General features: G+C 34.9%; 2 protein-coding genes and 1 long non-coding RNA gene across 4 annotated transcripts; all 3 read right to left on the reverse strand.

The window, feature by feature from the left end:
- Positions 1 to 11008: 11008 nt before the first annotated feature.
- On the reverse strand, positions 11009 to 11767 carry LOC122302426 (protein FAR1-RELATED SEQUENCE 5-like). Its single transcript, XM_043113678.1, has one exon. It carries the CDS (start codon positions 11765 to 11767, stop codon positions 11009 to 11011), a length of 759 nt encoding a protein of 252 aa, XP_042969612.1.
- Positions 11768 to 14653: 2886 nt separating this feature from the next.
- Positions 14654 to 20123, reverse strand: LOC122302821. 2 transcript variants are annotated; one of them, XR_006240526.1, is made up of 10 exons: positions 19728 to 20123; positions 19021 to 19116; positions 17603 to 17687; positions 17057 to 17178; positions 16875 to 16899; positions 16694 to 16777; positions 16540 to 16569; positions 16288 to 16449; positions 16123 to 16187; positions 14654 to 14900 (listed from the first exon to the last, which is right to left on the reverse strand). XR_006240526.1 is itself a non-coding variant. In XM_043114251.1 (10 exons), exons 1-9 carry the CDS (start codon positions 19815 to 19817, stop codon positions 16124 to 16126), a joined length of 702 nt encoding a protein of 233 aa, XP_042970185.1. In that variant the 5' UTR covers positions 19818 to 20122; the 3' UTR covers positions 14654 to 14900; position 16123. The 2 variants fall into 2 exon arrangements, 1 of the variants encoding a protein (XP_042970185.1); XM_043114251.1 differs by having other exon boundaries at positions 16344 to 16449; positions 19728 to 20122.
- A 456-nt stretch (positions 20124 to 20579) lies between these two features.
- Positions 20580 to 23787, reverse strand: LOC122305673. The gene is made up of 3 exons (XR_006241199.1): positions 23250 to 23787; positions 21670 to 22309; positions 20580 to 21586 (listed from the first exon to the last, which is right to left on the reverse strand). It is a non-coding gene; the product is annotated as an uncharacterized LOC122305673 (long non-coding RNA).
- Between the last annotated feature and the right edge of the window lie 942 nt (positions 23788 to 24729).

Consider the following 24729-nt stretch of genomic DNA (forward strand, 5'->3'; position numbering starts at 1 on the left):
TGTTTTATGTAAACAGAGTACTCAAAATCTTATATATTGATTCAGGCACGAGTGAAAACTCAGACAAACCAAAAGTACTGCTCTGGATCGATCTGATCATACAATATACATATATAGAACTTAATTATATATGTATACATTTATGAAACTACGTCATGTAATCATGTATATATTAGGTACTGATGTATCATTATTCCCTTACAGCTAACACCGGTCGACCCGACGATATTGGAAACTCCGGCTTCACCCATAGCGCCTCTGAACAAGGGAGATCACAAGAAACCAGTCAAAATACAGTGATAAGTCCGGAACGACCCGACAAACAACCCTTATATTTGTTCGGGGTTTGGCAATTCATGAGAACATGTGTGGGGGTTTTTGACCCCCCATGATCCGCCCCCTAAATTGTTTACTCACTAAAAAAAAAAAAAAAAAAAACACGTCCCTTAATTAAGGTCCAAAGGTTGAACTTAGTGACACAAATTTAATTTATATTAGTGATCAATTGTTAATTTTAAGATAGCTGAGCTAGGAGTTTTTATCATCTTCGGAAAAAAAAGAAAAAGAATATATAGGTTATTATTTGTAGTATTAAGGTTGTGGTAATTAATATGCCAAATTTTCAGAAAAGAGTTGTATTTGTTAACTTTGGAACATTGTACGTATCTTAAGTTTCGTTTGTTTACAGACATGAACTTCTAGCTTCTGAAATTAGTGCCGAGCTAAAATAAGTTTTCCGTACCTTTATTTAGAAAACTAGAAACTTACTTACATAATTACATAATTCTTTGAAATGCATAGAAGTCTCACAAAACAAAATCCTGGACTTTCTATGAAATTATATATAAACGTGCATTCAGCATATTCGTGAGACCTTCTAATCCATCAAAGGTTGCCATTCAAATATTTATTCTCCGCACAATGTCGGGTATAGATATCATAATATAGGCACAACCCTTTCCCCCTTGATTCCAGATAATAATTTTTATCTGTGGACATTTGGCATCAAATCATATAACAAATTGTTTTTTGGTAGGAACAAGAAAAAGAGTTTTGTCCAAAAGTAGTGCCAAATACAGTCATTGGTTGTTCAAAGGTCACATATTCCTTTTAAAAAAGAATTGAGTTTACTATTAAAAATTAAATTAATTTTTTCATGTACGTAGATCTCATTTTTACTCATTTTCTTTAATATGATAGTTTAACGTTTACGTACTGTATGATTACAAATATCATTTCTCTTTAATCATTTACACAACAATGAACATTTTATGATTATTTATAGATAAATAATATCTAGAAGTATTCACTCCAAAAGTTCGACCAACTACTTTTTAATTCATTGATCTTTATGAAGATTCAAGAATCTTCATTTATTCGTATAACCGGTTGATAATTAAGCAGCATGCACACGAGTGTTGATTGACTGATCTAGGAATGAATAACTCCAAACTAAATTAGGGTTTGTTAAAAGTGTAATTAAAAATAAATAGTTTATGAACAAATATATATATATATATATATATCAGAAATGATTGGCAAATTTCTTCTTTTCGTAACTTCACAGATGAGAAGCTACCAAAGCCCAACCAATGCGGCTCCAATTAATATATATACCGCTTTCACTGACTCTCTTGAAAATACATTCATTTCCAATGGGCTTTTGTTTGCAATCAGACAACGGGAATCCTTATTCTACTCGAGGTGGGAGATTCCATTTGAGTATTATGTTAAAGAAAAATGCTATTTGCACACCCCGAAGGGGACACGCCGCGTACACGGGTCCAGGTGGCATTAATGAAATAGTGCGCAACACCAGTTCTTCGAAACGGTGCGCAGCACCAGTTCTCTGAAATTGATCAATAGACCTTCGTTGCCTTTCCCCCCTTCAGAATTGGTTCTTCATTCTTTCCCCCTTTAGATGAGATTAGGGCACAGTTGCGGATTGAACACAACAGGTAATCCATTTCATCTCCTTATTCTCTCTTCTAAAACCAGCTTCATGTTCTTCTAATATTTCTGGGTCAAACCTAAAAGCACTCACTTTCGGCAGCCACGGAACAGTTTAGGGTTTGGCATCAAGCTTCCCCACAGACGACCATGAAGACAAGTTACTCTTCCCTTGAGTTTTTCTCATATTTGAACTCTCGGAAAATAGTTCTCTTATTTTTGTAGTGAATCAGTTACAATAGATTTGGAAATGCCGAATGCCCAAAATATACATGCATAAAAATTGTAACCAATTTTGGAAATTGGAAACCCTAACCCGAAATCTCTTATAATAGAGATGTTTCTTAAACAATAGATTTGGAAATGCCCAAATTGTTGATAATATACAAGCATACAAATTGGAAGCGATTTGGAAATTGGAAACCCTAACCAAATGTCTTATATTTGTAGTGTTTGTAGAACAAAAGGGGACACAGGCAGCACTTATGCCGTAGAACCCTTTCTCAGCTTTCACTGTCTATTTTTAACCCCATCATCCATTTTATGATCTCAATCTTCATCCCCCATATCTATTTGAATTCTGCAATTAAGTAAGTTTTAATTTAGATTTTATAGACCACACATGAAGTTTTAATTTAGATTTTATAGACTACATGAAGTTTCAAAACCGAGATGTGCATTTACCAATAATTTATCTCCCAAGTAAATCACCATTCTGGCAATTCCATTTATGCTCGTGTACACATCTGTTTGATACCTGCAATGACTTGACTTCTGAGTCATCAACTAAACAGCTTCCTTTCTTCTCTACCTGAAAAATCAAGAGCCACCTTCAATAGAACAAAATGTGTTCACTGTGTAAATAATTGAAAATCAATAAACATATGACATCATTTACTTTATATACATTATTTTAAATGGTTGACTGAACTACCTCATTGATTTTGGGTTCATCCAAGCACTTATTGCCAACAGAATGCTTATTTGCAAAATTGGATTTGCTTGGCTTTTACAATACCAGAGTGCTTTTTCGAGATGGTTTGGGTTGGGTATCAGGCAGTATTCCCTTGTGTAGGAAATGACATCAGGAGTTAACCCCCTTTCGACAAGAATATTGAAAAACCACCGGGCCCTTTACATATCTCCAGCCCCACAAAGTGCAGCTATGACTTTATTGTACATTATTTTGCTAGGTTCTACATTCAACGACAACATTGTCTCAAGCAATGCAATAGCTTCATCATTATCACCTTCGAAACAAAGGTTACTGAGTAGTTTAAAGCAAGAGCCTTTTCTAATCAGAACTCCTTGCTTTGTCACCTTAACAAAAAGTTTATAGGCCTTGCTTGTACAGTTTAAAATCCCTGACCTCATGTAACAGCCCGCTAGAAATTCAATTAAGGAATTTCTATTGACTTTAGGAACCTCGTGAAAACTCTGTAAGTTTACACGAATCGACTAATCGCATAAATTTTAGCCTGTCAACATAGTTAGTGTTATCACTCACTATGGTGCTAGAAATGCGATTTTAATTATTTGAGATAGTTAAAAGTGTCAGAATACATTATAGTCTACACCACTAGGCTTAATTAAATATTTAGAATTTTTCAGTACTAAGTTTATTACGTTTATTTTTGGAGTGAATAGTAACCTCAGTAAATGTACTGAGCGCAGTGTTTTCAAAATCATAGTGTGAAATGTCCAAATTAGGATAGCGATATTTTATTTGGACACTTGGCAAGATCTTAACCACACATAATGAATAGTATTAGATACTTGGCACAAAGAGAAACCATTAGATGGAATTGTGAAGGAAATCGAGGTGTGAGATCATGACACCTAAGCAAAATACACATTTGGAAAATATCTTAAGAATAGAGATTTAAAATACACATAGAAAGATTTTAGCCACCTTACTCTTCCAAGTCTACTCCACATTTGGAAAATATATTGAACTGATTTTTATAGATATTATTGGATAGAATATTTTGAAATAATATTTTATAGATATTTTGGGTAGGAGAAAACCACACTCAACTCTCAACTCCAGCCTTATCATCTCCCTTATCTCTTCCATAAGCATCTCCAGCCATCACCCACGAACTTATCTTCATTTACACGTTTCTTTAAAAGAATATCAAACATTCTCTCTCGGACAGCTTTTAAGAGTTCTTTTGCATGCCCATTTCGAAGCTGTTGTAAGTGTTTTATCATAAAGTCTCCTTCATATAAGTTGTTCCTTTTTGAGTCTAGTTTACATGGATATCTTATTTGCCCCATTTGAAAATCATTTGGTCAGTCAAATATTGTGTAAACTATAGAAAGGTCATTCTGGGCGATAAACTGGAGAATATGTTATAGTTTGGAGTTTTTGACCAAGCTAATGGATAGATATTGGTCCGAAATTTTTATGGAGTATTGTTAACATGTATATGTGACTATTGGTTGAGGATTTTTGCATGATTAAAGGTTTTGATGAAAGATGTTCTTAGATTTAGAAACTTAGAAACTGGAAGAGGAAAAACAGTTTCTGTTTTGAGAAAGTTTAACTCTTTGGTGGTCTAAACCTATTCTAATGACTTTGATAATTTTATTGGAGGATCCTAAACATCTTATATACATGTTATATTATTATTTTGAAGATATTTGATATTAGTTTCAAAGATATGAAATTTTATGCAAAGAGATATTCAAATAAGTCAAAGTGTGGATATTCTTGGCTAAATTTATGTTTTGGTTAATTTCTAACCATATGATCTTGAATTAGAAGCTTATATATGTTTTAGGACATCTTTTTAAACCATGTGATGGTTTGGTTTGAAGATATATATTTATAAGTCATAGATCAAGAGATTTATCAAAACTAGTTGAGGGAAAAGTTTATGTTTTTGGACTAAGTGTAAAACCAAAAACTCCAAATGTTATTTTGTGATTTTGGTGACTTTAGTTTGATGATTTAAAGCATGGTTGATGTTAGGATGATATTATGAATATGTTAGAAGTAAGATTTGATTTTTTGAAATTCTTGAAGATGTTTTGATTTAAGGTCAAAACTTGTGATTCAAGTGCTTGGATCTTTTTACAAAAGAGTTTGGTGTTGATTATTAGCTTTTTCTAAATGGATGTTTTAAGTATGGTTTTGAACTTAGGATTGGAAGATGTTTGTTGCAAAATTCCGGTTTAAGCATGAGTTTTGAAGTTGGAAGGAATTGCAACAAAAATAAAGGGAAATGACCTATGAATGTTTCGACCATAGTGTGTTCTTCATAGTTGTGTTTTGTTTTAAATTTTTCTGAGTTGATATTTAAGTTTAGGACAAGATTTACATGAGGAATGTAAATTTTGAAAACTTTTGGAGTTAGTATGCAAAATCCTTAAGTTATGGGTAAAACGGTCATTTTCCCACATGTAGAGAGTAAAATAAAAATTTTACTCTTTAAGTTAGTATTTTCCATATTTCAAATTATTAGTGATTTAGTTCTAACTTTTAGAATCACTAATTACAGTTCCTCGTGATCGCACTTGAAGTTTTATAAGAAACGCGGAGATCGAGGTAAGTTAGCTTTTAACTTACTAGCAGTCTACTGTGTATGTGTGCTAAGTAAAAGAATTACAGTGTATGTATGTATGTTATCATATATGTCATGCCATGCCAAGTTATCATGTAATTGTCTATTATACAGAATTTATTCTGTCATCAATTTTTATCTGTTACACAATATATTCTGTCATGTATTACTATACATTACAAATATGTCATGCTAAATATGTTGTTTGTTATATGTTATGCCATGTTACGAAATGTTACTATCTCAAGTTGGTTATGTATTTCAAATTATGTTCAAGTCACGTTATGTTACGTCAGGGTTTCAGTCCTTTCATATTCCAGTCACGTTTCATCTTGAGTATATTCAGTTTATGTAGAATACATGGGGCCACAACAACTGTGGAGTATGTATTTAACTGCATAGTGATGTATAGAATACATGGGGCCACAACAACTGTGGAGTATGTATTTACACATAGAATACATGGGGCCACAACAACTGTGGAGTATGTATTTTTAATGTTAAGTCAAGTTTGTGTAGAATACATGGGGCCACAACAACTGTGGAGTATGTATTTACACGTAGAATACATAGGGCCACAACAACTGTGGAGTATGTATTTTTCATGTTAATTCAAGTTTCAGAGCAAGTTCATGCTAAGTCAAGTTTCAGATCAAGTTCATGTCAAGTCAAGTTCAGTTCATGATTCAATTTAAGCTATGTCAATTATGCTATGTTGTACGCTAAGTTATGCTTTAATTACTTATAAATTTGATTATGCATTTATGCTTTTACTGTCATACATGCATCATTAGTCTGTATGGAAGTTTTTTGTTAACTTGCTGAGATTTGTAATCAAATCTCACTGTGGTAGTCCCAACTACCATTCCCCCCGAATGGTAGATCTTGTTACAGGACCTGAAGGAGGATCAGGAGCTGACCAACTAGACACAGTTGACTGAACGACGGTGCGTCGTTAATGTTAATATAGTAGTTAAATTACTACTTGTACGATGGAGTTGCATCTCCAGTACTTTTGGATCATAACTATTTTGGAATAGTGCTGTGATCTTAGTTATTCAATGGATCTTTATGTATGAAGTATGTTTTAAGTATTGAGATATTTTCAGTTTGGTGCATAGTATTGCTAAAGAGAAAAAAAAAATTATCCGCTGCGAATATTGCATAATGTTAGATGCATGTTAGCATTATTGCATCTTATATGTCATGAACGGGGGCAGGTAACCTTGTGTTGCATGTCTCGACGCTTCAAATGTCCGTCCGATCCCAAACGAAATTTGGGGGCGTCACACCTCATGCACTGTATTTTGTCATGCTTTGAAGACTCTTTTTATTTTTGGATGTATGAGTACTATAATACAAGTTATTGCTTGATCATCTAACTTCTTCTTTCCTTCCTTTTCGAAAGTTAAACAATTACTTAGAAATATCTTCAGAATTTCATTACTTTCTCAATTAATCAGTGTTCTATTTTTCTGCCCAAATTTTTCGTGGCATTGGATTAATATAAGAATATGTCATCATCTATAACGACGTCCTCTACCTCTTTTTCCAAACGAACTCTGGCCATCCATTATGCTTTTGTAAGATTGAAGCCCAAATGAGATACTCAAATACAAAAAAAAATCCAGGCCGAGCCTTCTTAAGTTGTCCAAAGTACAACAAAGAGGTAACTATATTCATTTTTAGTTAAATTATTAATATTACATGCATCTAACTTTTTTGCAAAAAATCTGTATTCATTCACAGGGAATTCCATATTGTAAGTATTTCAAGTGAGTAGAGGGTGATGAATACGTGGCATTGGATCGTTCAGAAACTCACAATGAAGTATTAAGAAAGGAGAAAGAGCTGAAGAAACTAATCAACGACTTTGAAAACATCATTATTGAGTTGCGTAGAAGAGCAAATGAGATAAATTTAGTAATGTCCAATAGAAATGAGGAGTTACTGAAGGAGTTGGTGGCTGTTGTACGTGAAGCTGAAATAAGACATTCACGCACATTACTCCGTGTGTTTTGGACTTTTGCTTTTGTTGTAGCATATTACTTGATAGTACATAGGTAATTTCATATTAGTGTTAGAGACCCGTGGCTGCTGTGGTTATGTAATGTCATTTACTAGTTAGTTTTAATTGTCAACCATGTAGATTGCAGCTACCTAATAGGACTGGAACCATCCTAATTTTGTATTGTATTTTCCGTTTCATCTTGCTTTTAGGTGCCTCATTCCGGTCATTTCTTGTTTAAGCAAAGGTTTTCTCTATCATTGCCTTCCTTTTTTCCTTGATGAGTAGGTGAAAAAGTTTTTAATAAAACATCCATGGTTTGGTCCCATGGAATTTATTTACATAGCAGATGCATATCCTGGCAGCCACTTCTAAAAAAAAAAAAGTATATCCTGGTAGCCAATGACTACTAAATAATGTTTATTGAATTATGGTCATGCATCTTTTCTCTTCTAATAAATTTAGTCATGTTCCAGGCGCTTAAATCAGGGGAAGAAAAACTCACACAAAGAGTAGTATATAGCAATGAGCTTATTTTGTGGATGAATAGAATACAAGATACAGAGGATAGATTATTCAATAAAAGAGAAACTAGTAATGACGTTTTGGATTTATCGATCTTTTCATGTACTTCCTCTTTCTAAAAATTTCCTTACATGGCTCAATGGAGCTTACTCACTAATGTGCAACTCATCATGCACCTCATTTTACGTCATCATCAAAATTATAGGATTTCTTCACTTCTTTCATTAAGTAATAAAAATACTTGGGAGCAACAATATAATTGTGAATTGAACAAAGAGATTTTTGCATCATGCAGGGATACAAAACCTAGAAAAGAAGAAGATAGAACCTTTATTTTCACCTCACAAAATTTTGGTTTGATTTAAAATTTTGTGTTTAGGACAGCTTGGCAAAATTATGGACATGCAGCTGATAGCCTAGAGGTAAAAAAAACTTCACAAACTCAAGAAATTGCAGTGTGCACATGCCTGCATAAAGACACAAAAAGAAAAAAAAAATAGCAAGCGCTACAAGACAAATGTCTAGAAATACACTCTGTCAATCAATATACACCAATAAATTCCTACTATTTTGACTTGACCTTCTAAGACCAGCGAAAACATCAATATACATAGGCATTTTTCCTGATTTCTTGGAACGTGACTGTATTTCTCAATTTGGGAATAATTTCCACCAAGGTCCATTTTGTGAACCCGATCCTGCTTATAATCACTATGTGTAAATTTTCATCATTTACATAATATCAAAAACATACAAAAATACAGTCATCACTATATAACTCCATCAGTTACTTAGTATAAGACTAATTTGTTCGATCAATATAATTTTATCCCTAACAAAACATACAAATATATGGCTGCACCATATATTCAACATCATTTACTTAGTATCAAATAACATTAAACAAATTGCATTTCCATCACTACTTCTGGAGAAATGTTTCACATACAAATTATTCTTCATTCTTCGGCCATTTTTAATGTCATTACATACACCTCATGCCACAAACTAAATCATTGCTTCGGCCCTACATGGGCAAGCTGACCAACGTCAATAGATGAAATAGAACATTGGAACCGTACCTATAAAAAAAAATCCATGGTTTTGGTAATTATTCTTAAGAGAAATAAAGTATTATTTAATTACTTTCTCACCCCAATCCAACATGTCACTGAGGTTGCACCGGTTGTGATTCATCTACCGCAACCGGTTGTGATCCATCCAACCCAAAGTGCATCTACAAGGAGTAGTATGAAAATCTTATTGTAATGTCAATATTAGACTAAGAATAAAATTCTAAAATAGTACGCTTTCTTGACTCCCGCTCAATGATTCTTGGCGTTGGGTTCCACTAATGTCAACAACTGGACTGTCTTCAATAGGCTGGTGATAACATCACAAACATAATAATTCTTCTCGATTACATACAATCCAACAATAACCACACATAACAATAGTGAGGCTTACGAAATTTTGTTACCTACATCAATCCAACATTGGATATATCTTCCTCTGACGGGCCAAATAAATTCTTACACGTGTTCGGCATAGGTGTATCTCCTCCATCTCTCTAACATACAAATGTAACATAACACATTGAATCAAGTATGCATTAATAACATATAAAACCGCATAATATACAGGCCTTTTTTGTTAACTAGCTTATAGAATTACCTGTTTACGTTTTTTCTTGACTATTGCATTCTTCGCCTTCGTTTTAACTTTCCGTATCTCTTTTTCCATTCTCGATGCTCTCCTCAGAGATGGTGGTCTGCATTTCCCTCTTACTACTAGCGAACTGAGTACTTTCTGTGAACCCGCACATGTAGTTGTCTTTGGTATCGAAGGAATAACATTGGAACCCGTGCATGTTCTAGATGGAGGTTCTTGGTTCTCACTATATAACTCAATCATTGCATGCAACTTCTGTAATGCATCCTCAGTATGTTTTTTTGAACCAGCTGCGTGAGTAATCATCTTATAACAGATATTCAATAGAGTAGAATATCTGTTAGCATCTGCTTGCGCGCTGACCCCCTACGTCATAGCTGCTGTCGATTAACGTGTACCTCCTCTTAATGTCCTTCCTCCATCTATCCAAAATATATTGATTTGGCAAAATTTTTATACCATTACATTTAAATACAGCCAATATATGCCTGCACAATATACCTCTCATCTGAAATAACCCACACGAACACTTTGCAGCTGTATCCACATCACTAAAGTCTACTGAATATGTAACTAGCTTAGTGAATTCTTCCACATGAACTTCATCCTCTACAAGGTACGTCTTTACACCACCATCTCTTTTAAATAACTCTGGAGCCAAATCTATAAGACATTGTAGTTCTCGCTGAACTTCCCTGAATTTTGCATTCGTGTAATATTCTTGAAACTTCTTTTCAATCGGAGATCTAGATATGCAGGGAATAGTGACACTGAAGGAGTGAAAGTCAGAGCTATTTTCATTCTCAATCTTTTTCTTCAATGCGTTGTCAAACTGATTGATAAACTCTTTCAAGTTTGTCTTAGTGTGAACATAACCATAAAAAAAAGCATTCACGCTCTTGCTCCGCTGCGTTGTACTCATCCCCGCCCAAAATGAATCTTTCAAGAATGCGGGTATCCAATACTCACGCTCAGTATATAAAGTTTGCAGCCAAGCATTCTCCTCCAAGTTTTAAGTGGTGATTAACTGCTCCCAAGAGCTTTCAAATTCTTCAATATTTTGGGAATCATACACACATTTCATCAAGGCACTCTTCATCTCACTTTTATAGGCAGAATAGGAGGAAAGCTTCTCAGGGACTTTTTTTAGTATATACCACAAACAAAATCGATGTCGACTTTTTGGGAAGACAATAGCAATAGCATTTTTCATTGCTCTGTCCTGATCTGTGATAATAGCTCTAGAAGCTATACCATCCATACACTGTAACCAAGTCTTGAATAATCACACAAACGTTGCCGTATCCTCACTGGATATCAATCCTGCTCCCACAAGAATTGACTGGCCATGGTGGTTTATACCAACAAATGGTGCAAATGGCATCCCATATCTGTTCATCAAATATGTGGTGTCGAATGTAACCATGTCACCAAAATCTTCATAGGCTGCCCTACTACGAGGGTCTGCCCAGAAGACATTCTTCAACCTCCCGTTATCATCTAGATCCATCGACGCAAAGAACCCATGATTCTTGTATTGCATCCGTAAAAAATATTCCTGAAGTGCTCCAGCACCACCAGCGCCAAGCCTTAAATATCTTGCCTTATCGATGTAATTCCGACAATCTTTTTCAAAAAACGGGAGGTTTTCAAAACTTCCCGCGCCAACGACAAGAGATCCAAAACTCTTATTCATTCGGATACCAATCAGATCATTTGTATCTAAGACTCTTTTTACGGAATCACTAACTTCTCGACTACATCGAAAGAAGCGGAATTTTTTTGGACTAAGGCCGTAGTTATGAATGTTATTAACCGTTGTCAACTGAAACTTTCCGTCAACTTTTAAGATATTAATCTTTGCCTTACACTCCGTCTTTCCTGTTGGACATGGCCTGGCGACATTCAACGTCCTATTACGGGCCTTCCCACCTTGGGCACAACCGAGGGTGGCATATCTGACAGTCCCATCATCTCCCTTCTCAGTCCTTCTTGTCATCACCTCAAATTCAATACTCTTAGCATACTGCTTATAATAAGTCATTACTTATTCAAATGAATTAAACTCCATCTTCGACTTGGGCTCTAAAATCGTGTCACCACCAATTTCATCATCTAACTGAGATGTCTCGCCAATTCCATCCTCAGTTTCCATAGAATCTGGTCTATCTTTGTTGCATTCTTCAACTCTAGCGGAGGTAGATGGGAACTCAGTTTCCCTACAATTGGGTGTTTATGCTACATCACCTTTTTCTCTTGCGGCAGATTTAGTAGTCATAACAGGAGTTGGGTAACCATCATTGTGCTAGAAGAAGAAGAAAAATATTTAAAACACATATGACATTAATCTTAAAAGGATAAACAAAAATTTACAAAAATTCAAGAATACAATTGTATCACCTCTTGAATATTGCATGGATATTGGTAGCCATCTGGCTGTTGCATTAGAGCTGGTGACCACGTAGGAAATTCTCCATAGAAACCGTGCATGTGCATCTAATTTCTGAAGCTTAGAGAAGTTGATGGTATGCCCTGCACATGTTATTACAATGCGTTATTCATGTGGAATCCATGGATATCAAGCCAACATAGTCCAACAAACTTTTATAAAATAAAACACACCGTGGTTGGGCGATTTGGGCTAGATGGTATTAGCTAAGATGAGTGTTCTTCTCATTTTTCCATGATGAGAAGATATGAACTGTATAATTCAACAAAAGTATATAAAACTTGCCTTACAAGTACTACATCTTGAAGGAAAACTCTAAAATAAACACAACTGAACTATAGAAGGGCAAATTAGTCATACTCAAAAGCACACAAATAATACCAATTAATTGATCTACTCCCACAAAAATAATTAAATTTTGCAAATAAATGGTGTCACGTTGGCCACGTAAATCTTGGAAAGAAATAGAGAAATAATTTTATTACTTATTATTTTTATACATTATACTTGTTCTTATTTCATTATTTTTAAAACCATCAAAAATTTTTTTATTCATCATTTATATACTATATTCATTTTTAAAAAATAAAAAAAATATGTATAATTTGTAGTATAAAAGTAACTACTAGAATTTGTATGCGAAGAAAAAAAAAAACTACTAGAATTTGTATAGAGAAAAACTAAAAACAAAACAAAAAAGTTCACTCTGGTATAACAATTTTGCATATACTGGACCGGACTCATCAAGAAAGAAAACCCCAACATCATTAAAGGCCAAATCTAAAATTACAAAGGAGTCTCTTGAAGCAAAACTTCTTGAACTCCAAAAAAGATAAAGCTGGTCGACAGGCTCGGTGGAGACAAAGAAAGAAGAATAAGGGCATGCTGAAGGGCAACACACAGAGTAGCAATAATGGAGAAGATTTAAGGCTAAAGTCTCCATAAGAAGGCAAAGAGTAGAATATCATAGATGAAGAGCATAAAAATAAGAGCAATCAACCTAAAAGGAACCAAAAGCCAATCATTGATTTGGGAAAGCACAAACAAAGAAGGATAAATGGAGGAAAACAGGGCAACCCAACAATACCAAGATTAGCCAAAACATACACCAGAAAAAATAACAAGAAAGCACCTCTAAGAGGTTAACTACATTTGTCTAATCCCACACACTGAACAACCCCTTTTTTCAAATAAATTACATCCTAAGTAGCGAATTGTTCACAATAGAAATTTCAACTTTATACTATGTTTGGCTGTCAAAAAAAAATTAAAACATCCATTATTCGTCAGTTTTAACAAATACACGGAATAGATTTCCAATGTCAAGAAACTCACAAGAAAGTGAGATGCATTTCGATGTAAGATATACATTGGTATGAAAACTATCATCAATAAACCGAGAGACCAACAGGAAAAAAAAAGGAAATCTAAAATAAGAAGATAATAGACCAAATGTTTTCACGCAGCAGATGAATTCTTTTCAACATTATAAAAAAAAATTAAAAGTTAAATATTTGGAATGTTGGGTTAGAGAAGCATGTGGTAGAGGTGGATGGGGAAAGGAAATGCCGATCTTGAGGGGAGGAGGAACAAATCTGATAGAAGACCCAACATTCAAAAGCGTTTATACGAAAATCTACTGGGATTTGAAGAAATTCAAAAGAAGAGGAAAAATAAACACTACCTGCACAATGTAGTGGCTTCGGATTTGACGACGACAGGAGTGTGGTTGCTGGGCAGGAGAACTGGTTTGTGCGGTCGCCTTCGTTTTCTACCGATTCTGGGAACTGAAATGGGTTTCTACCGATTCTGGGTTTGAAATGGGTTTCCCACGGCGTAATCGATTTCTTTTTTCTTTTTTCTTTTTTCTTTTTAATAATATATCGGCTGACGTCAGCAATTCCGCAACAGGTACCCAGCGGTGGGTGGGTACCTGTTGCGGTTCTGTTCTTGGAGAATACTTGGACCTCTGTTACAAGGCCAGAGCATCCGATTGTTAAATTTTGGAAGCCAATGCTGAAATACATCATCCATTGAAGCTAGGGTTTGCACGATCTAATCGGAGGAGATAATGCTAAGTTAAGCAATATATTTTAACAAAAGCGGGAAACTTGTTAAGTACGATAAATTGGTCACATTATAGTTGATGTTTAAAAGCGTATTGGATTAATGTAAACGTAACTCCAGGCAGCTCGCTTGAAAGGCGCGCGCGCGCGTCTACACCTGGGTCGTGAGATAATAATATAGGCCACATTAGAGCTTTGCAGGTTTGTAGTTGTTCAAAACCATGCTGGGCATTCACAATAATTTAATAATGCATTTCAAAATTAAAAAAAAAAAAAAGTGCCCAAGGCTCTGGATATTATGGAGCACTCTGGCCACTCTAGCACAGTAGTACTGGATGCTGGCAGTTTGAATTTTAGATCAGCTGAATGACAGTCAAATTGTCCCATCACGTTTCAACCTCCATTGTGTGCACAATGCATCAAAAGAAATTATCCTACATAGAACTTTCATGTATGTATACAAGTTTACAACCCTCAAGAAGAAAGGGCTAAAAGAATAAAGCCATGGAATAAGGATTAGCAAGGCCACGCTCTTGCTATCAGATGAATAGAGAAGCAGTCCATGAACAGTATTGAGTATACATAATCATTGAAGAATTACAAAGAATAGGTGAGCACTGCGTTCTCTACATCAAGCATAGTTTGAACCGTCGTCTCTGAACCTGGAGAAAAATGTAGAGTGAGCAAATAAACATGGCAATATTCAAGCAACTTTCCCTTAGGAATAACCACACTATCAAAAATTTGACGAGGAATAACCATAAAATTAATTAATATTTCACTTAAACACATTCCATTCGCTGCACAAAGATAAGTTTTAAGGTTTGCTTCACTTCATATCTGAAATTCTTGCTAAAAGCCATTGCCAGGTGAAGTGGCTCTACACTTTTCCCATGATTTGAGGACATACACTAATTTTGAAAACACACATTCTTAAGGGGGAAAGAAAAGATTACTGTAGCCATATCAGGAGCTATGGGCTCTCAGTATCAGCCAATAAGCCACACATCATCTAATAAAGCAAATTTCTAAGCAAGCTGAACATCCAACTATTGAATGTGCAGTATGATATTTTCAATACCTTGTATCTTACCCTATATTTTCTTCTTTATTTGTAAGCAAGTACCTGGATGATCTTAAATACATGACGTCACCCCTTACCCATAAAAATAATTGCCTGCTTAGATTATTGCTATAGATATATCCACATCGGGAAAAACCGTAACTTTCCAATTCTACTGATATGCTTTATGCAGCTCAACATTAGACAGAACCAGCTTTTTTCATTGTTAATTTACACTCTCAAGTGGGTCTTGAACCCATGATATCATCCTCCATCTTACTTTAATCGGAAAAGTTAGAGCCACTTGAGCTAGAGCTCATTGGCTCACCAATACTAATAATTTGCTCATTGCCCCCCTGAAATTCCAAGATGCTTTATTTTGAGAATTGATTGTTTCTAGAAATGAAACAATCATGCTTCAAAAGCATTTGCACACTTGCATAAAATGTGATAGTTCATGAATAAATCACGATTCTAATTAGTCAAAGCAAATTTATTCGACAAAGAAGAGGCATAATGAGTAGCTTTCTGGTAGTACTTGAGAACTAATAAATACATTCATTTTTTTTAAAATTTAAGAACATTTTTAATTATCTATCTATTACTCTCCATTTCAGCAGAAGGAAATCATTTGTCTTTTTAATGCAGGTCACGGCTGTAAGAGGTTATGCCATCTTATTTTGTTTCTATTGATTACAATCCAGCTGGTGGATTTGTGCCTCCAACTGTGAACTATGTAAGTACATGTAATTTGTTTGCACACGTGACACTCAGTACATATAAATATTCAGAAATCAAATTGCACAGAAAGCAGGTTGTACCTCAAGACAAGATTACGAGTCCAAGATACATGGATCCACAAAGAAATATAAATGATATCATTCCCCTGCAAGAACTCATAAAAGTAAGATAAGTGAGAAAAAAATTAACAATAGTTAGTAGTTTTAGATCCTAGACAATTATCCCTAAAATATTACAATTCATGCCTTTTTTTCCTGTTTATGCTAGGATATTCATGCTCTTGGCATGCTATGAAGCTCACCAAATTACTCCCCATCCAAACCCATTACAAGGGCAGGGGCAAACTTCTGCAAACTTCTCAGCATCGCTGGAGTGAACTCTTCGAGATATTAGATCATCATAAATATCTGGGCCAACAAGATTTATCTCAGATTACATTTGAAGTTTCAATTCAAATAACAGTATTTAATTCTCTAAAGAAGAGACAATGAATATACCGTAAACTGAAAACAAACTGTTCATCACTCCTGCAGTATGCCAAAATAAGCGCAAGTCACTCTTCTCCTTCAATCAACAGATTGCATATCAGTGCGGTATCTAGAAGCAAATTCATCCCTTAGAACAGAAAGATATGAGTGGATAAGAGCATACCAATGAAGAGAATGACGTAGCGAAGAATACGGACAGTTGTTTTTTCTTGCAGAATCCATATTACAGCAAGGAAAATAATGAATCCTGAGAAATAGAGGCGATAAACATTGACAATGTGAGTATTGTAGCCTGCAAATATCATTAAATTAAAAATTATATACAAGATCGCCAAAGTACTCACCAATACAAAGTCCTCGAAGTGTCCACTGGTTGAGCCATGGCAATCACAAGTCAGAGGACAGAAATTAAAATCTTTAGTGGTCAACTTAAATAAAAGAACAGGAAAAGAATGAAACAACAGTAAATTTTGTGTACGGCATGGCGAATGCAACTAGGGACTGTCTGCATCTATAACCATCTTACATTTTTAGCAACAAAGAGCACAACCAACAGAGCAAGCGCAAGACAACCAGCAGCAATTCTTGCGGTCATGATATGTGTAGATGCAAGTATCAAGACCAATCCCCAAAATGACGAACCAAGATCTGGAAGACAAGAAAGTGAAATTTATTTAAATAACAGCTGTCGCTACGAAGAACCCCGTACCAGATTGCAGATCACCGTTGACAAGAGAAATAACATCAATTCAGAGAAGGAATAAGAAGGGGCAAATTTTGCAGGCAGGGCTGCTGCAGTTGATATCCACTGGATGACAAGTCTTTGTGGTGTTTCTTTAACAACTTCGAATGCATGAAAACTCAACAATAAAAGCATTTCCATAAAGGCTTGATGCAAATTGGCCATCTTCCATTTTAGATGTTTACGTCAGAGGAGGGCTGTTAAGTTTGAAGTTTCTGCTATGGTACTTTACTGTTACACCCTGCAACTCTTCTTGCTAAATGACGTGGAACAAGATCAACCTAACGATGATTGCAATTAAAAATGAAGTTTTCAAGGACAGCAAATTACATCCAGCAGGCAAGATCAGCCAGTAAATCCCACCACGAGTTTGTGTTACCCCACCCTCATTTGCATGAACCTCCATTCCCTCTACCTGCATATAAAATTAGATCATACCGTAAATATATATATTTTTTAATTGGCAGTGGCAGATCACACTGTAATTAATTAAGCAGAAAAAAAAGTGCAGAAAACAAGCAAATACACCATTCCCATGCAATAGAATCAATACTTTCTACAAATCTTGGCTTTAAAATTGGAATAATTTAAATGTCACCCTGAACACGCACGCATCAAGACAAGCTACAAATAATTCTAAAATTTGAACAAATAGATAGTCATTCAGGATCCAATTTTTCTTTTTCCAAAAAAAAATATACGTATGTCCCTTCTTGGATCCAATTGAAGATAAGCCGCCCAAATGGTGAAATCAGGTGTCAGAAAACTTGGAAGTTGTGAAGAGACAAGGTGTGTGAGAATAACAATAACAATAACAATAAATTACTTGGGACAAAAAGTATTTTCATTATCTATAATTTATACCAGCTAATTACTTTATTATAGGCCAGCCATCTACAATGATTATTAGAGAACTGACAGAATACAAGGTAACACATAACATGTGGCATCATGATGCCATATGGGATGGTGGGAACTCCGGTAGGGAAGATTCTTATGGAGGACTAAGGCCCCAAAAGCTTATTTTTTTGTATGGACAGCTCCATTAGGGAAGATTCTTACCTTAGATAACCTATGGAAACACAGACTCATTGTGTTGGATTGGTGTTATATGTGCAAGAACAGTGGGGATTCTGTGGATCATTTATTACTGCATTGTAACGTAGCCATGAATTTGTGGAATTATATATTTGCTAGAGCGGGGCTCCATTGGGTGATGCCACGAAGGGTTGTGGATTTTTTGGCCAACTGGCAAAGCATCTGAGGTACCACTCAAATTGCAGCAATGTGGAAGATGATACCAATCTGTCTATGGTGGTGCATATAGATGGAGAGGAACAGTCGAAGTTTTGAGAATCGTGAACAGACAATGGACGAAATTATAACTTTATTTTTTCATACTCTATGCCATTGGTCGATTGTAATAGATTTTAATGGCATGTATGTACATGATCTCCTTGTATCTTTAGACACTCATGCATAGGTGTTGCTCTTCTATATGTCCTGTGTACTTGACTTCGCCTATTTTAATAAAATTCTTATTTACTGATAAAAAAAATTTAAGCTCAAAAGTATCACGTTAGATAAGATCTGAGATACAATCCTTTTAATTATTCCAGAATCTTAATTAAAATTTGAGAGAATAGACAATTTTTTATTTAAATAGACAAGGTTTCGGGTTTCATTCAAGCAATCTGAAGACTCTCAACATAGCATTAAAGCACAAAAGGTCTCATAGTTGTTTTTACCTTGCCACACGTTAGTATGCAAACAATTGCATGACTTGCTTCATGCAGGAACACGGTGATGAGCTTAAAAGGTGTCAATAGTACTGTCCTCCAAAGCTATAAGAATAGAAACCAAATTTCCACATCAAAAGACTAGTTGAACAAATAAAGGTCGGCTCATTCAAAATTAACGAAAATGGTAAGAATATGTACATTTTCTCCTGCGGGATAAAATTGCTCGCGAAAAATACCTATTCCGTTTGAACGTGTTTACATTATTTACAAAAAAAAACTTCGAACTGTCTAAACATTGTCTCAATATTACCCAACTGATCGCAAAGTTTTTTGATAAGTTACTAAACTAATAGCAAAGTTCCCCCAACAAACAAGAAAAACAATCCCCCCCCTCCCCCCGGCCCCCCCAAAAAAAGAAAGTCTTGCACTTTGATATCAGGCAAAACCATTCGCACCAATGGGAATTCTGTTTTCAGATCCACGGAGCAAATACTTTACCCACATGTTCAATTTGGTTACTAGAAAATAAATAGGAAAACCGATATCTCGAGGCTAAAAATCCCCTTAAATCAAGACCATTTGGTTCAGTCGACAAGAGATTTTTATTCATTAAAAAAATGAAAACCACAACCAAATTTCACCTTTCGTTTTCCTTTGTCAGGAACCTAACAAAGCATGAACAAAGTGAAAACTCAGGAATGAAACGAACGTACCGCGAGGATTACAAGGGTAAACACACCGCTGCAGGCCAAGAAAACGACCTGATCATGCTTGCAACAATTCTTGAGCTCCCAGTTCGGCATTATTTATCCCTCTTGTCTGCTTCAACTAAGCTAACGAAGGGTCTCCGTCCTAATTCACCCAAAAGACGCTTCACAGAAAACTTTGGTTTGGGACCGAGGGTGTTTGGGCGGCAAGAAAGTGAGAGAATCCAGAGGCCAAAGACGTGTGCGGAGAAAGTGGTTCTTTTCTAATTGGTCTTCGCTGCACGGGGAGAGCGTTAGAAAATGTGAAAAGTCCGATTGGGTGTCGGAGAAAAATTTTGAACTTTTCCTTCTTGTTTTTTGTTCGATAAGTAAAGTTTTGAACTTTTGAAGTGTTCTCTCCTTCTCTCTTTCTTGTGTATTTATATATTTTTTAAAGATTAAAAAAAACACAAAAATACCGATAATTTTGAACTGAGAGGGGAACACAGTATTTTGACTTCTTATAGAAAAGGTTTGCTTTAGGGTTGTTAGAGCATTGGCATTGGATTGACTATCTTAATCTTCAAAATTTGAAGAATATGACACTTTTTATTTTTTAGTTAATCACTTAACTTTTAAAACTTACATTGAATTAGTTATCACATTCTCTATAATAATAAAATATTATTATTTTAAAATTTTTATTATTTTATTACTTTTTTATTTTATTTTTCTAATGTGATATAACCTCCAATAATCATATTCCTTTTCATATTCATAATCAAACAATCTATAATATAATAATCTTATATGTATATAGATGACAAAATCTCATATGTAAAAAAAAATTCCATATGTACACAATCCATAATAATTCCATTTCTATAATATAATAAACTCAAAATATAATAAAATAAAATGAGAAAATAACCCCCCACCAGCATATAATAAAATAACAACCCAACATTTATATGTGACAACTTAATACTGTCCAAAATAACAACCCAACTTGTGTGCATCGGCAACATCAGATTTTTGACAATATTCTAACTCCAACAACACTTGTGTGCATCTACATGCATAATTACAGCTCAACAGCCCTACAAAATACAAGTATCTCTAACATAAAGTCTGTCCAACAGCCCTACATAACAGTCCAACAAAAAGCCACAAAATAGTTAGCAATAGTTGCTGCCCAGCCACATGTGGTGTTACATGTGGCTGCCCAGCTACTAAAACCAATTGTGTTTATATTAACAAAATAATATTAAGTAGATAATAACATGTTGAAACAAAGATGGCTACACATCTTCAAAATCAAAAGATGGAGATGGAGGTGGAGATGTAGATGAAAATCGCTTCTGTGATTCCTCGAAGATCTCTTTTTGAATATTCAAGAAGTACTCTTGCTACATTCTATTCATCCCAGCAAGATCTAATTTCATTAACTTCATATCGATCTTCCTTTTTAACATATCATTCTTCCTATTTTTCTCCACTAGTAAAGCCATTGCCACAGAATTACTCTTGCTAATCTCTTGTCTTCTCTCAGAAATGTATATGGCTCTGTCATTTCTCATGCCATTTAAGGCCTCAGCAAATTCAGCATCACAAGCTTCTCCAGCCTTCCTCTTTCTCTCACTTTCTTTCGCAACCTTCTTGCTTGGAGGTCTCTCAGAAATGACCTCTATGTTGTCATCTAAAGTGTCGTCTCCTAGTGGAGTCGAGTCCGCAATGGCAGCACGTTTCCCATGTGGTTTCCTCCTCATTGACAATATGGAAACATGTTGATGCCATTTTGGTTGGTGTCTTAATAGACACCAACAATGTTCCATGTTGTATGTGGCCTTCTCAGTCTCTCTATACAAGATTTTAGCTCTTTCAATCTAAATATGCGAATGTAGTGAGAATGTGATAATAAAACTTCAGTAAAAAAATTATTGAATCAAATTTAGTTAGAAACTCATACCTTGTCCTACTCTGTTGCACCACTTGGATGCAATGATTCTACTTGGGCCACAGCAGCACAAAACTTATTTGTGCATTTTTGGATCACCGACCATCGATTGGTCAATGACCCTCCAGAACGATTTGCCATGCTAGGCTTTTTATACTCATTGTAATAATTACTAATTCTCTCCCACATTTGTGAATATTTTTGATCTGTCCCCCGGATAGCATCCACACTAATATTGAGCCAAGCTGACACGAGGAGATTGTCCTCCTCTACGGTGAAAGACACACCTCGTTGTGTTTTCTTACTAGGTGGCCTTTTTTCACCTGCCAATTGTGTTGCTTGGAGTCCAACATTATCATGGCTGCTAGTCATCAGGGTACTAGAGATTCCTTGTTCACCACTTTGCAACAGAGTGGTAAAAAAGGGATCTTCATCAAATGTGGTGTCCATCCTTGATTCAAATATTCATGTACAAAATCAGGACTAGACTCATAACTCCAATAACAGCTCAGTACATAAAGTGTTGTCCAAAGTTTAATACAAAATAACATACCTATCAAAGAGGCCTAGCTTCTTGGAGAAAGAGGCCTTCAGGACAACTCTTAGATTGGAACAATATGAAAGATGGTCCCAATACGTCTATGGTGATTACCTATCAAAAGAGAGTGCACTTATTGAGAAGTCCAAATAAATGTTGAACACATAACCTTCTGAAATTCTAAAAACAATACTACGAAAAATGACTTCATAGATCAAGCTTTGTAAAATGTTGGAATTAAGTCTTCCATGCAAATAATATATCCAAGCCAAAGCCATGAGCCAAGCAGCTTTAATAATAAGTTCCTGTACAAGTTTTAAAATATTTATTTTTCCTTTGGCATTTTTATTTGCAAGAGGCAACACAGTTTGAAATGCGCTACACAAGAATATTTAAAGTTTCAGATATATATCTATTTGATACACTGACAAATTCACCCAAGAGCCAGTTCACTCTATGATAGTATAAGAAATAAATCATCACCAGCATGGCAACATTGCTTGGAAGTTCAATCTATGATAGCGTCTTATGTGTCAGCAATTATGACATATCACAGAAGCCGGCAGATCCTACCGTTTAGGAAATGCGAGAACCTTTAATTATAGTCTAGATTACCATCCAGCTTCGGGTAAGTAGTTCACTTGCAAATTGGTACTACCATCAAACCAAAATTGATCAAAACCACGCACGGCTAGACCACGTTAAACCAACAAATTCAGAGTACCCACTGTAAAAAACTCAAAAATAGAGTACCCATTGTAATCCGGTGCTCTCTTAGCATATTCAGAAAATATATATATTCACATCAGAAAAAGGAACATCATTTGAACCTCCAATACACAGGATCGCAGATGACAATATGCAAAATATCACCAAACAAATGAAGACTGAGCGAGACCAAACAAATCCAAAAGATGGGTATACGGAATGGGTATGCCTTAACTGATAAAACCAGAGTAAAATGCCACCAAAGAAATCCCAACAACATCTTGAAAATCAAACACAAACAACAAAATCAAGATGAAAGAATCAAGGTTAGGGTTTCCGATTTTACCGTGTTGTTGGGCGATCGGCGTTGGAGTGAAGCCGTGGCGGTGCCGTGCTTGAGAGAAGGAAGTGAAAAATGAAAGAGGAGCTGCGTGAGAGAAAGAGGGAAGAAGAACAGGAAAAAAAAAATAGAAGGGAGAAAGAAGGGAGAGACACGGGAGAGGGAAGAAGAAAAGAGAGAAGAAAAAAGACAATGGAAGAAGAAGAGATATGATACGCGGGAGGAAAGAGGAAGGAAGAGAACCGCGGGAGAGAGAAGCCGAAATAATAAACAATGTCTTTGAACGTGCTACAGGACTTTTCAAAGATGAAAAAATAGATGAAAATATTGTAGCTTAAAATTGATATGAAAAGGCTTTAACCAATCCGACGTAGGGCTTTTATTGAAGAAGTTGATCAAATATAAAGATAAAAAGTAATTTGAATAAACTGATGCCAATGCTCTTAAGGGTGATAGAACTGAGACTCGTTCATGATAAGGGTAAATTGGCTCTGGAAGACCTGTCTATTCGGTTCTGGAGTTGCTAGTGTGGGGTCCAACTTCCATACACTGCACCCAATGTTGCATCCCAATACCATGGAATCTATTGCAAGATATGAAACTGAAATAATGAAAGCCTTTCCGAGATGCTTCAAGTCTTCTATTTACAACTAATTTTTTATTATTTAATTTTAGACCGAGTCAAGTGGTAGAAGCTTTAAATAAAACTTTAGGCCGGCTTTGGACTCCCTCTCGGACCTAATCACGTAGAAGTAATTAAATAGATTATAGAGTAGTGTTAATAATTTTACCGTTTCCTTTTATCAATATTTTTTTAAAATTTAAATTTCAAATTTTAAAATTTTTACTACATATTGTTATGTAAATAAAATATTAAGTATAGTCTATGAGATAGACATAATCCAAGTAAAATAGTTATAACTTTCGACTCTAAGATCATCAAATCAGGCATTGATACGTAACATTTAAATAATTTAATTTTTTTTATTCAAAAGCTTTTAATCTTTTTTAAACACTTTTTAAGACTGGAATCTCAAACAAGCCTATAAGAATTATAGAAAAATACTTTTTCGTTTGGTCCATCTATTTAAATCATTGATACACGTAATAATTTAAAATATATAATATTAAGTGAAATTAAAAATAATAAAATATAAGATAAAAAGAATGAAACAAAATTATTTAGTCATGACTGTAAAATGGCTGCTAATATCCATATTTTGATATTTCGTACGGATCAATAGCTGGAATAATAAATATAATGGGGCACATTTTTACACATCGTAAAACCATCCTCTACGCCTTAAAAATACATCTGCTGTATAATATATATATATATATATATATATATATATATAAGGAGCATGATTATACATAAATATTTTGTTCTTTTTAACACATATATACATGATATCAAACTTTTGGGTTAGTTTTGGCAAATGGGAAAATGTCCAAGAAAAGAAACACAGTAGTCTGGAAAATTAGT

The sequence above is a fragment of the Carya illinoinensis genome, chromosome 3 (genome assembly GCF_018687715.1).
Source record: "Carya illinoinensis cultivar Pawnee chromosome 3, C.illinoinensisPawnee_v1, whole genome shotgun sequence".
NCBI classification, from domain to species: domain Eukaryota; kingdom Viridiplantae; phylum Streptophyta; class Magnoliopsida; order Fagales; family Juglandaceae; genus Carya; species Carya illinoinensis.

Bases quoted from the DNA above. Each gene is read 5' to 3' on its own strand.
- LOC122302821 (XM_043114251.1), bottom strand. From the start codon at position 19,817: ATGCCGAACTGGGAGCTCAAGAATTGTTGCAAGCATGATCAGGTCGTT. The intron at 17,688-19,020 runs GTAAAAACAACT...TTTTATATGCAG, and splicing joins GCATACTAACGTGTGGCAAG to GTAGAGGGAATGGAGGTTCA. The intron at 16,778-16,874 runs GTGAGTACTTTG...TCTATTTCTCAG, and splicing joins ACTTCGAGGACTTTGTATTG to GATTCATTATTTTCCTTGCT.
- LOC122302426 (XM_043113678.1), bottom strand. From the start codon at position 11,767: ATGACTTATTATAAGCAGTATGCTAAGAGTATTGAATTTGAGGTGATG.